A 13,467-nucleotide genomic window follows, 5' to 3' on the forward strand; every position below is an offset into this window, starting at 1 on the left:
TATATTTTGTCCACAATGGATTTCTCATCATGAGAGAACACAGGGAAAGATAATGTTGCATAAAGAGGGATACAGCTGAATCTAAATCTTGTAAAGGTTTGGTGGCATGTGTGCTCCTTATTTTAGAGGAAATACATACACACGCGTTTGTGTGTTGGGGAATCTTCCGTTCTCCACCCCTCTCATTGTAACCCAGATTTCCTCATCGCAGAGCTGCCAGCTTCAAAGGGAATGCCTCCTCTCTTCTCACAGCCTCTGAAATGAGCCAGCATCAAGTGTGCCTTCATGCGACTGTGAACGTGTCGCTGACTGAGTGGTTTTCCCTGCGTGCTATCCCCCCACATGTGCCCACTCCACCGGCAGTGTGACATTGTGACGCCTGAGCGGGCCGGATGACGTCACAGTGGAGGATTTAAAGCCACCATGTGGAGCTTGGGTTTTCCTGGCAACCCAAGCCAAGTAGAACAGTAGAAAGCCCCGTCACAGATGGTTCAGTAGGAGAAAGTTAATTTAAGTCACGACTCATAAAGGAGGTACACAGAGATGAGCAGTGGGAGAGGATCACAAAAGGTGCACATAGTTCATCATTGTTCTGTGAGGCTAGAGAAGAGCAAAGTAATTGAGTCCTCATCCTTCTCTCTCCACTTCAGAATTGTGTGAAAGGAGCCAATTAGGAAGAAAGAAGCTGTGTTAAAGAATGAAGTAAATGTATAAAGCAAGGTGGTGAAATAGGTGGGTGAGCCAGAGATGGTTATTGATTGTGAAAAAACTGGAGGAAGTGACTAAGAGAGAAAAAGGAGGATGAAAGGGAGGAAATGAAGCATGGCGTGATGAGTTTCAAGAGGAGAGAAAAGGATGCTGTTTCTGTAGAATTTGCGGTAAAAGCATCCTTGTGAGAGAAAGACGGAGAGTGTTTTCATGAGCATTTTGTTTTCTGGAGTCCCTTCCTGCCCTTTTATCCCCTCTCCATCATATAAACTTCCATTATCAAAACAGCATCTGCACTCTTCTCAGCTCTGGCTTGTGGGAAATGTGGTTCTCCAACTGCTGCTGATGGTCCAGTTAGGCCAAAATGATACTTTCCACATCTGTGTAGCCACTAGGATCCGAATGACATAAACGAGCCCACAGCAAAGTGGCGGAGGCATTGTCGAACACTATTTGCCTGCAGTTGGTCATCACCGATAGAGGGAGGCAAGAAGTGATGAATTACACTTTTAGACAATCATTCCTCAAAGGCATTCATAGTGTTGCACTCTGTTGTACCACACAGACGAAAAGGATTGTCTGAAGAATGAAAAAAGAGAGCTTAAGTGAGGAGTTTGAACCCTGCTTACATTCTCACCGAGTGAAGTGGCGATTGGTGATTGTCGGATTATCAGTTTCAGAAAGTTACAGAAATTGTCGGACATCGGAAAGGTGTGGTGGGAAAGGGTGTCCGACGCTGTTGTAGGATCCGACGAGCACTTCATTTGAAGAGTACTGACGCCTTTAGGCTGCAGCCACAGGCCTCTGCCAGGCATCACTGAGCCAGCAGGGCAAGTGTGGCTGACATGGCACTGCTCACTTGATTCCTGCTGTGACTGCCAACATATGAAGAGTCTTGCTGTCTTCAGCTTCTTCCCTCCTCACTTTCTCACTCGAGTGCCATTTGACTCATCTACAGTAAGCCAGAATCTGCTGACAGGCTCAGTTCCAGGGTCAATGTTTGCATCTCCCAGTGGTCGTCTTGACGGGAAGGATGCAAAATGCTAAACCACGCTTTCCTCTGCTTGAAGTGCACGTTTATACACTCAGGAATGTGGAACTTTTATCAAAAACACAGACTTGGCAATGTGTGATATATAACTTTATACATTGACATAAGTTATTGCTTATGCACTTGCGGTCGCTGCAGAAAGCAGTGTGTTTCTGCTTTTGCTGAATCCTTTGTGGTGTATTTATCAGTTACACAGTGGTGCAGGAAGCCGTTGCACTAATCTGTCATTTGACTTGCTACATGTGGCAGCAAGAGCCTTCTGAAACCTCCAACAGATTGTGTGTGTTGTGTATTAGGGTGATCAACACATGCTCTGTGTGTTTAACAGCTGTGTTTGTGCACGAGGGTTCACTTAGAAAATTAAATGAACTCTGTTTAAAAAAACATCATTTAAAACAGCAGTTCAAATATTGTTTGCAAATTAGTCTCAGCAATTTAATATTTTATACTCAGCAGATATCGGGCCCCTTTTTAAAGCTTTTTTCAGTATTAATTGTGATAAAAAGCCACCTTCTGTTTTGTATTAACTGAAAGATGTGACGTCAGTCCAGATGTAGGAGTCTGATAACACAGTACTGGTGTATGTTTTATGGAGTGTACATGTGTCCATGTATATTGTGTGTACATGCTCTGCATTATAACTGCTGTGTCGCGCTGTGTTCTAGGTGCAGGCATGGTCGTTGACTGGGAGCAGGAGACGGGTCTCCTTATGACGTCTGGAGATGTCCGAGTCATCAGGATCTGGGACACTGACAGGGAGATGAAGGTCCAGGTATTGTACTGCACCTGTTTGTATGTCTGATTTTCTCAAAAAGGTCACAATGAATACAGCTGGAACTTGCACAGGTAGCCCTTGGCTCAAAGATTCCATTTTGTAACTATTTATTAGTTGGTGAGAAACTTTGCATTGAGGCTTCGCAGGTCTGTTACTAAAGATTGTTGTGTGATGTTAAATCAATTCTATAAAATTAATGGATTAACAAATTGTTAAGAGGCTGCAGTCTGGGAAGTTGGAGAATGGGTTGTATTGTGTTGGCAAATGGTCGCTGTCTACCGTGCTTCTAGTTCCTAGATCCTTCTAGTCACCTTTCTTTCCTTCAGTTTGATGCCTTTTGTTTTCTGTTAAACAAATGTTTTAAAGAAAACGTTCTGACGGTCTCGTGTTTGAAGGAGGGGTCCGCATATAAGCACCTACACTACTCCTAAATGGGTTGTCATCATTTCTGCAGATGGGGAAATCATCCAGGTTCTGTTTCCAAAACTCAGTGAGATGTTGCCAATAACACTGTTGTTGAAACGGGTGAAGTTATCACATGGGACTGAATTTTTAAACCTGCTAAAAAAATAGTGAAGAAGATGACTTAATTTAGCACCACCAGCTGGCATGTTAGCACGCAAACGTTAGCATTAAACTAAAATATATGCAGTGTTAGTATTAAGTTAGTATTAAACTTAAAGCACAGCATGAGTATAGCTGCACAATATCGCTGAAAGCTGAACCATGTCTGTCAATCTAGAGCTGAGCTTGACGAGCCGAAAAGTCCCATAATGACCAGTTTACAGAGGATGAACCCGTTTAATTTAGATAACAACATGGCTGGTCCTTTGACACCGTCCTCAGACCCTTTTTGCTCAGTCTTGAAAACATGAATAAATCATGTCTGTGATACTCTTCACATTTCGACTTAATGTGCACAGTATACTCGTGCTGTTGTCTGTTTTAGTAAACTAATGGAAATCTGTGGCAGAGCCAGTCCCATCAGTGTGGTTTCCTGTTTTTCTTTTTTTCTTTGTTTTTACTCATCTAATTTGTCCTCGGTGTGCTAATCGTTGTCTTGATGGATGGTCTTAATACAAGTACAAATGACCCAACTTCGCCTGTGGCTGCATATTGATGCTGGGTCCAACTTCAGATGAGCCAACAGTCAACAAAGCACATGATTGATGTTTTCAAAAAAAGGTTTAGTGGGAAATGAGCATTGTAACAACAGTGGTACGTTGGTAGTTATCTATACAAACGTTTGATGGGGGTGTGTGTGTGTGTTTGTGTGTGTCCACCAGGACATCCCAACAGGAGCAGACAGCTGTGTGACCAGCCTTTCCTGTGATTCCCAGCGTTCGCTCATCGTTGCCGGTCTGGGTGACGGGTCTGTGCGTGTGTTCGACAGGAGGATGGGTCCGAATGAATGGTAAAACACACCCGCTCTCTCAAATGTTGCATGCAGCCTCTGACCTCATCACTGTCTTATCACAGAGAAGGTTAAATTGATCATTCATTGATGGTTTCATTTCCCAGCTCTTTCTTTTTCTTTTACTGTCTCATCATTTTTTAATTACAGTCAAGAACACACACAGCACTTTCTATGAGCATTAACTCCTACAGTCCTACATTATTCACGTCTCTAATCTATGTTTATTACATATAGTGTGCTGTAAATCTCCCTTTGGGGTTCCCACCTCTTTTAATGGACCCTGGTGGCACCGTATCCCCCCACTTGGTTAAACATTATTTTAATTTCAGTCCCAAAGGGGAAAAACAAAGCAGTTAAACCACGAAGTGAACCATACATCTTTAAGTAAAGCTAATTTAATAGTTCCCCTCAGGCGTGGAGTTACATCTTTCAGCAATTATGTGGCTGTCCCTGAGATTAGTCCAGGACCAGCAGACAGCACATACAGGTCATGTTGGGAATATTCTTGATGAAATGTTTTGTACGCTTTGTGTGTGCAGCAGGTTACAAATAGTGTTTTTGGGCTTTAAATCTAAAAAGTACCTGTTAGTTGTAGTAAATTCACGTTATTTCTACCCCTTCTGCTTCTTGTTTTCAGCACTGGGAGAAAACAAATCAAATTTGATGTTTTCACGAAGTGTCTTGTCCTTGAAATTTAGAAAGATCAAATGCATTTCCACCTGTAGTCAGGATGTATTTGACCAAGTGCAATAGATGCATTATGGGTAGTGGGTAATTCAGGTACAGCTCAGTTCTAAAAAGATGGTTCTAGGGTTTTTATGTTCAGCTCTAATGCCATCTCAAGACTGTTGCTGCCGCCCAGTGGTTTTTCACCAATATTACATGTTACAGCATAAAGAGACATGCCTGTGTGTGTTTTTTACAGCTGCTTTCTGTAGCGTTTGTTTTTTTTTTTTTAATAAATAAGAAAGTAATTCCCTATTCTGCATGACATATGAGAGGAAAGGCTTCAGCACATACACACAAGGTCTAACAATGCTAGACACTGTTTAAATCAATTCAAAATACTACACAGTCTCCATTATTCCAAAATAAAACTTCAAAATCTATCCAGATGATTCCAGTCCTCAGGCGCAACTTAGAGCCATAGTTTCTTTGTGTCCCCTAACCTTCAACCCTTTTGGACTAGCATTTTTGACATCATTTCTCTAAAGTAATTAACTCTAATGCTGAACCAGGTCCTGAACCAAAACAATTAATAATAACAATAATAATACTCACATACTGGAAGAAAACTACTGTTCCAACCATTAAGAAAACTACTCCCCAAATGTGTCTGGGTGACTTAATAAATACCTTGCCTTTCAGAGAACATTCAATGTTTTGAATTAATTTGACTCAACATGCTCTCTCAGTTTGTTTGGTGATTTTTGTTTTGGGGGGGGGCATTTAGTTTTAAAAAGATGGTACATCCACTGCTGCAATTAGGTTTCAAAAGCACTCGATTTTGTTAATTATTAAATATTACATTCATGTAATGTTTTGTCTTTTCTCTTTCCCTTAACAATGTTTTGAATATATTGTAAATTAATGTCCGTATTCATTCATATGAATTTGAATTTGATTGGATTTGACAGGACCAAGTACCTTGCAGCTTGAAATTAGAAGACAATCTAAATTTTTCACTACAAATACAAATATGGGTGAAAGTTATACAGGGTCCTTGTGTGGTTTAGGGTGACAGGATGGTAGTCTAGGCTCTGTTTTGCCTTTTGTCCTCTTCTATTTTTTTCCTCAGTTGTTTTGGTTCTATAATTGTTCCCATGTTTTTCACTTATTGAATGTCAATGGATTCTTTTATGATGCATCCTTTGTTCTTTATAATTGTTGTATAACAGTTTTTTTTGTTGTTGTTGTTGTTGTTTTTTTGCATGCTGGAGCTAATGATGTTCCCAGTCTCACAGCTCTGGTGTTCCTTTCCTGTGTTTCCTGTCTGGTCATTGTGAAGGAACACACAGTTAAACGTTACCTTAGCTGACATTTGTTCTGTCTGCTGGTGTTTCTGCAGTCGGGTGATGACCTACAGGGAACACGGAGCCTGGGTGGTCAAAGCTCATCTACAGAGGGAGACGGACGGACATATTATCAGCGTCAGGTATGCTCTTTCTTTAGTTCAGTTTATTTGCACAACGAAGAGGATACAAATACATACAATAAAAAGACAGTAATTACAGTGCAGGGTGGAAGCCTAAAAGGCTTATTCAGAGTCCTTCCCTTAAACAAATTTTAAAAAATGACATTATTACTCATACAAAAACGAAAACAAAACAAACAAACAACACATAGCACAAACAATATCTATATACACAAAAACTGTAAGATTCACATAACCTAATTTCTTTTTTTCCCCCGCCTGTACTGACTTTGATGTACTCCACCAGCGTTAACGGAGATGTTCGATTCTTTGAGCCGCGGACACCAGACTCCATCAACGTGCTGCAGACGGTGAAGGGGTTAACAGCCCTGGACATCCACCCACAAGCCAACCTGTTCGCCTGGTGAGTTTGTTTGTGTAGATGCAGGTTCCAGCCCCAAGAAAAGCTCATCAAGTGTCCACAATGTTAAGGTCAGATCCCTACAAGATCATTCTTCCTTTTCTGTCTTCCTTACTTTGTTCCATTTGTCTAAATAAGAAGAGAGTAGAAATATCGTTCTTTCTGTATTTACTTGATGTAACTGGACAATACATCTGACATCCATCCAGAAGGTTAAATTTCACCACAAAAGAAATCCAGTGCAGTACACACAGCTGATTGATGTGATGTTTAAAGCTGAAACTCCCCCTCCTCTTCCCTCCAGTGGATCGATGAACCAGTTCATAGCAGTCTACAACGCTAACGGTGATGTGATCAGCAACATAAAGTACTATGACGGCTTCATGGGACAAAGGATTGGGGCCATCAGCTGCTTAGCCTTCCATCCTTACTGGGTAAGCTAACACTTACATTCACTGACCACAACAGTATTGTATGTGAAAACCTGCTTGGCACTAAATCTGATTCTGATTCATGCAGTTGTACATCTGGGCCAGTAGTTATCAATCTTTTCAGAATCACACAAAAATGTGTGGAGTTTGGGTAGTTTAATCTATAATAATGCATTATATTTTATAATTGATCGTGTTATGTGTTAAAAATCTTAAAGTAGCAGTATAGCTGTCATATATAAATGTGGTGGAGTAAAATTTACAATATTTCCCTCTGAAATGTAGCGCAGTGTAAGTATAAGGAAGCATAAAATTACATAAAATTAAAGCTGCACTTTTTATAAGCAATGGAACAAGTGACTGTGTGAGATGTGAATTATCACCCAACTCTGCAGTTCCCCACAGCTCGACACAGCTTTTTAGCTGTTTTCTGTCCCGCAACTCCACTCTCATCAACCACGTTTTCAGCAAAAAAGCTGTCAAAACAATCATTTTTACTAAAAACTGTACACAGACAGACAAAGTTAGCGATTAGCTGGTGAACATAGTGGAGCATTTAGCAGCCAAAGAGCCCGATGTTTTTCTCTAAAAAGAGAGTATTGGACTTGCAGGTGGCCAGAACCCTGACTCCAAATGAATGCTAATGTTGCTTGTCTTGGATGTGTAAATATACAATTGTTTGCTAGCAGGTTTTCCATATCAAATTTATATAAGGCGATAATATGTCAGTGTTTTCAATTATTTCCAATACCCTGTGGCCAAAAAATGCAATTAATCCAGTTTTTTCCACCACAGATTGTCATGTCTAACTAACCCATATCATCGTGTTTGAAAGGTCCATTTCTGGACAACATTATAAACAACAAGCTTATATAATTCCCTTAACAATGATCTACCAGTCACACAAGTACGCAAGTGTATTGTCACGAACGTCTTTACCTACAGCTTCATGGACAATGTCAGCCATCTTTCTCACGTCAGTATCTTAGTAAACCAAGACTGTCTAACCCGCCTTTTCTCTTTGTCTCCCCCCCAGCCCCACTTGGCGGTAGGCAGCAACGACTACTACATGTCCATCTATTCAGCAGAGAAGAGGCTCAGATAACACACCAACATTCATCTCCCCCTCCCCAACAAAACCACCATATATGACTTCTGACCCTGAGCCTCATGCTCCGGGATGTAAATGACGTTTTGTTGTACATATGCAATTACCACCCTGAATGTTCAAGTGATGGCTGCTGACAAAAACTCGTGCTACGAACGACGATATATATATTATTATTATTATTATTATTCTCATTGTTTATTCATATTCTTATTATGAAGCTAATGATTGTAGACTTGGCTGTGCTGAGGAGTGTGTATATTTAAATAGAGTATCCAGAAGAATAGAGGTTCTATTTTAAAGAAGTGGTACCCACGATCACTGGGGCTCCTCCTCACCGCGCAGCGAGCATCACTACCTGAACAAACTATAACCCCAGCGAACCGAGAAGTGACGAGGGGGGGGGGGTCGCGTCGCCCAGAGGACAACGCACACTGTTAAAACACATTCACTGGTGCAGGAAACACAGACTCGCCCTCCGCTGGACCCCGGTGTGTTTATACATTCATTTTAATGGCCGTCTCGCAGCCTAAGGACACAGAGTTTTGCTCCTTTGCTGCCCCGCCGGCAAGACGTTTGTAAGGACGGACCCAAAGATGGTGGACTGTGTTCATTCTTGGCTGACACGTCGACCAGGCAGACGTGATGAGTGTTTTGTTTGTGCGTGTGTGTGTTAAAACGGATTATAGCACAGATGTGCCCCATAATGGGCCTTCATAGCCTTGGACTTAATTGATGCCCAAAAAGATGCTTGCTCCCATGCTAGAACTCTGCTTCTCTCTCCCTGACCCCAGCGTGCCAAACATAATCATATTTTCCATTGAAGTCCCTCTGTTGAGGCTCAGAGGGATGTTTTTGTTGGTTTATTTGGTTTTTAACTCATCGCCTGTAAAAAGGGAAAACCTGCATTGACCCTAGGATGATACATACACTTATATCTAGCAGATATAAGAGGAGGGCTAGACTGGTAGAAGCAAAGCACCCAGTCCTTCAGTGAGACTGTGGTACCCGCCTCCCTGCCCTGCAAAGCAATAAAAACCTCCCATGATTCATCCTCGAGCTCCTCCCTCGACGTTTCCAATAGACAACAGTGTTTCAGTTTGAAGGCGATAGCAGCACCGCATGCCGTCGATAGCTTAGGGCAGTTATCCTTGCCCAGGTTCCACAGTATAGCAATACAGACACACTAATTTCCATTCGTAGCAGTGTAATTTCTTTTCTTTTCTTTTTTTTAATATACTAAGAGTGCCAGATGGGAGTGTTTTTACCCCATCTACTCACGCCAGTGACAGGAAAGATAACAATTAAATTGATTTTCCTGTAACTGTCTAAACTTTCTGCTAATCAATATGTCCAAATCCTTCCCATGTGGAATCAAAAGATAGCGAAAGAAGCCCTGCAAATACTTTTTTGACCTGCTTCAGACGAGTGCACTGGTCCATCATTTTCTGGCTTGCGGAAAACATAATAAGATGACCCTGGTTGCTTATGTAACCACAGTGAAGGGCAGCTTTCTTATTTCCAACCAGCCACCATCACCCTTTGAGCACACGGCACTGACGGTTTAGAGAACTTCTAGGTTATGTGACTCATCACACAAGGGATCACCTGCCACCCCACTGTTTGGACCCTTTTTCATTTTGATAAAAGGTTTCTATCCCCCCCCCCCCCCCAATCTTTGAATTTTTATTTAGATTTTATTGCCAGACTTGTTTGGTTTGATTTTGTTTAACAAAGTTGGAGGCATAAAGTGAGTTGCATGTTAATGGGTGGCATCAGAGCAGGGTGGCATCTATTTAACTCTGTACCTGTACATGCTCAGTGCCCTAAATCTCGCTCAGGTACTTCATGAGCCGCCTCAAACCAACGTCGAGCAACTGCCAGCCTCCCCAGTGTCTGCAGCGTGATGGACAGGTGCGGTCAGTCACAGTGTCACTCCACAGATCATGGAAATTGTGGAAGTAAATGTCATTGTGGTGCTGTTTGATAAAGACGCCTCTTTTATTAGAAGGGGGGCCCTGAGTTGTTTTTGTTTTTTTTTTTGTGCAGGATCACCGTTGACGTGCCTCTTCTTGGGGCTGCAGCTTTGCTCATTTAGCTTTTTTATCTTCTTTCTCTTTCTGTTTTTGTAATTTTAAGGTTTTAATTCTGCTGGCATTTTGTTTGCCTTAGCCTCAGTGAGGTGGAGGGGTGAAAAAGTGGGGACAGCCTTACGCTCACACACACACACACACACACACACACACACTCACTGCACTTAAATCTTTTTCCCGCCATGCTCGCTTTCATCGGCAACGTACCCCCAACAGCCGCCCCCTTCTTTCTTTCCTGCCACGCCCACCTCACCCCCCTCTGCATTAGTCCCGAGCTTTGCTTTTCCCCGCAGAAGGAATGGACTGAAAATGAACTGGGAACACACACCAAACAATCTGTATAAGCGGCTGCAGTTGCAGTCACCACATTAGTCCCCACCATCACCTCATCACTGAGCTCTTTAGCGCTCTCTGTGGTTTAGCAGGCCTCAACTGCTTCACCGGCTCAGCCAAAATAGTGCATTTTGGCGTCGGGCCATTTGCTCAGAATCACATTCATCTCTAAGTATCCTGCTTTGAGTTTTAAGATTTTAGATCTGACGAAAAAGAAGAGACTTTAACAAAGTAGTAAGAAAGGAAAAATGAAAACAATCAGGTTTGTCTCTGTGACTTTAGACTGACTGTGGTTTATAAGACAGGAGATGAAATCAATGAAATAAACCAAATACAACACCGGATTTTGTCAGTTTCTGGCATTTGCATTTAAAACATTTGTGCTGTGGTTCTCTAATATTTTGTCTACATCTACATTATAAAAACCTTCATATAGATCAGTTTTGGAGCTCAAACTTCTCATTGAGACACATTGTTTTAATGAACAGCAGATTATGCTGGCTAATTAAATACCTTATAATTTCCCGTATTAACCCTTTCAGTCCCGGGCCAAAAAATGCATTTTGTACTACTTCCACTTGTCAGCCTCTCAAAGTCTGTTATTAGCTTAAAATATGGATATATTTATATATAACACATTTTCTTTTTCAGCATAACCAGGGTTACATGAAAATTGAAGATTTATTTGAAGTGACTAGTTAAGGGTTCACCTACAAAAATAATTTATGAGAATTAAATATGATAACTCATCACAGAACAGTAACACTGACAGCAACTACGGTCTTACAACAGCCTCACAACCAATAAATAAAATAGGCGAAAATTGATGAAGCAAAATAACAAAGATTTACTCGACGTAGCAGTTTACCAAGTTATCACCATAACCAATAAATAACCAGGGCTGCTATCCATTGAGTTCTTTACAGCCTCATTTCCTATTAGGGAGAATGTGACACGACCAAACTCTGATGCTCAATTTGCTTGGATAGCTATAACAACACACAAGGAGATGTTGCAGCCAAGTGTGGTAGCTCATTTTGTTTATAAGGTCTGGGGCTATATATCTTGATTGACAGTGAGATAGACCAGTCAGTTTGTGTGCAAGCCTCACTTAAGCGGTGGGCGGGACGGTGACGTTCTGCTGGGACTAAAACCTGGATATAAAACTAAAATTAAAGTAAGTTCTTCTAAAAAAAAAAAAAAAAAAAAATTAAAAACACTGAGTATGATGCAGTCTTGACACCTCTGTTGAGAACAATCAAGTACACCTTATTTTATTTAATTTTTGAAGTCAAGAAATCATAAACCTTCAGCAACTGAAGAGACAAAATTAAATAATTGCAAGGAATTTAATTGGTTATTTTACATTTCTGTGTATTTTAATATATTTAAATTGTTCTTCCTTTTGATTAAGACAATTAAAACATTTTAAAGGGATTCCAGTGATTTAGTATTGCACTTCCATAATGTTGGTGGACCCAAAAGAAAGAGAAATGAAAAAATGAATGGTCAAAATTGAGGCAGTTAGAGGCCAAGGTATCCTGACTCATTAGTGTCGCCCTTAGTATGGGTCAAGCCCACAAATGATGGTAGATAACCAAAAACCCTGATGACGTCACCGAAGATATTACACAACTGTTTTCCCAGGCTGAGTAGTGCACAAGACTATTCAATTGTCTTTGTCATGTAAAATATGTGGAGTGCCCCTTTAAGAGAAATTAAAGTGTTGCAGCCTCGAAAGTTTTAAAAATGTCTATCTTGGATCTGGATTTCCGGTGATACGAGTCTAAAATTGGAGTATGCTGTATGTACAATAACCGCACCCTACATGAACACACTAATAGTCTAATAATTGGGTTTGAGTCATGTAACTTGCGGTTCAATTTACAAATGAACAGCCGATATGAAAACATAATAATAAAAAATAGGGAGTGCTGCACTGGGTCAAGAACAATGGTGTAAAAAAATCCGGTGCGCTTCAAGGGCAGGGCCAGTAGTCGAGGCACTCTGATTGTAAATATAAAAATCCTTTATTAAATCATGGATAAACCAATGCGTTTTGACTGAGAGTCTCCATCAGGCAAGGAGGGGAGGTGTTCAATTTTCAAAAAAACTCAAGGGGTCATGTGACTAGGTCACATGGTGTGTTTATTCTGCCACTTAAAGAGACCACATTCAAGACATAACAGTAAGAGCAACAAGACAAGTGCAAACAAATACATATACTATAACAACCTCACACATATAATGGCAGAAAAGGACAAGAGATAAAAGTCAATATTCAATCACAAATCAATAGAGTAACAGTTAAGGATAATCTGACAGTGATATACACTAGTGTAGGTAAACTGCATTATTAATAGCACTCTACAATGTGAAAGTGCTCATAATTAATCACTCTCAATAGTACTTGTCAAAAAAACAAGTGGTCAAAGCTCATAATTATGACAATTGTAATCGCATTAAAATGCAGTTTTCTTCAGTCTATATGGAAGCATATACAGGACTATATTCAAATGATAATGTTAACTTAGAAATTAAAATGTAATTCCACTATAGCATTATCATTTTCCACATATGTATGTGTTACTTGAATAAAAATGAAATAATTCAATTTTCATTTTCACATACTTATATGGCCGTTCTGTGACCATATTAAAATGAAAATGGAAAAGCTGTTTGACATTTAATTTTCAAAGTCGTAACCCGCTGTACAGTGGACAATATTCAAATGTTAATTCAAATTTGAAAATGAAATCTAAACAATGTAACCTGATTTTCCATTTATGCAAGCAATATTTAAGTCAAAATGAAAATGCAATTTTCTAACAATTTGAAAATTAAAACTGCATTTGACATTTCATTTTCAAAGACTTAACCCGCTGTACAGTGGACAATATTCAAATGCAATAAGCGAAACAGCGCCCCCAGTCTTTGCATTTACATTTACACGTCACCACGCTCTTTTTCAGGTCAACATGAAAATGTAATCTGTC

General features: G+C 40.4%; 1 protein-coding gene across 4 annotated transcripts in view; it reads left to right on the top strand.

Annotated features, from left to right (window-relative positions):
* rptor (regulatory associated protein of MTOR, complex 1) overlaps nucleotides 1-10,815 on the top strand; it is a 187,686-nt gene extending 176,871 nt beyond the window's left edge. For all 4 annotated transcript variants that reach the window (XM_044188784.1, XM_044188787.1, XM_044188788.1 and 1 more), the window contains 6 exons: nucleotides 2,425-2,531; nucleotides 3,821-3,948; nucleotides 6,020-6,106; nucleotides 6,393-6,509; nucleotides 6,811-6,940; nucleotides 7,974-10,815. In XM_044188784.1, the coding sequence (XP_044044719.1) occupies nucleotides 2,425-2,531; nucleotides 3,821-3,948; nucleotides 6,020-6,106; nucleotides 6,393-6,509; nucleotides 6,811-6,940; nucleotides 7,974-8,042 (638 nt within the window). In that variant the 3' untranslated portion in view covers nucleotides 8,043-10,815. The remainder of the gene's footprint in view (nucleotides 1-2,424; nucleotides 2,532-3,820; nucleotides 3,949-6,019; nucleotides 6,107-6,392; nucleotides 6,510-6,810; nucleotides 6,941-7,973) is intronic.
* The last annotated feature ends 2,652 nt before the right edge of the window (nucleotides 10,816-13,467 follow it).

The sequence above is a fragment of the Siniperca chuatsi genome, linkage group LG3 (genome assembly GCF_020085105.1).
Source record: "Siniperca chuatsi isolate FFG_IHB_CAS linkage group LG3, ASM2008510v1, whole genome shotgun sequence".
NCBI lineage: Eukaryota > Metazoa > Chordata > Actinopteri > Centrarchiformes > Sinipercidae > Siniperca > Siniperca chuatsi.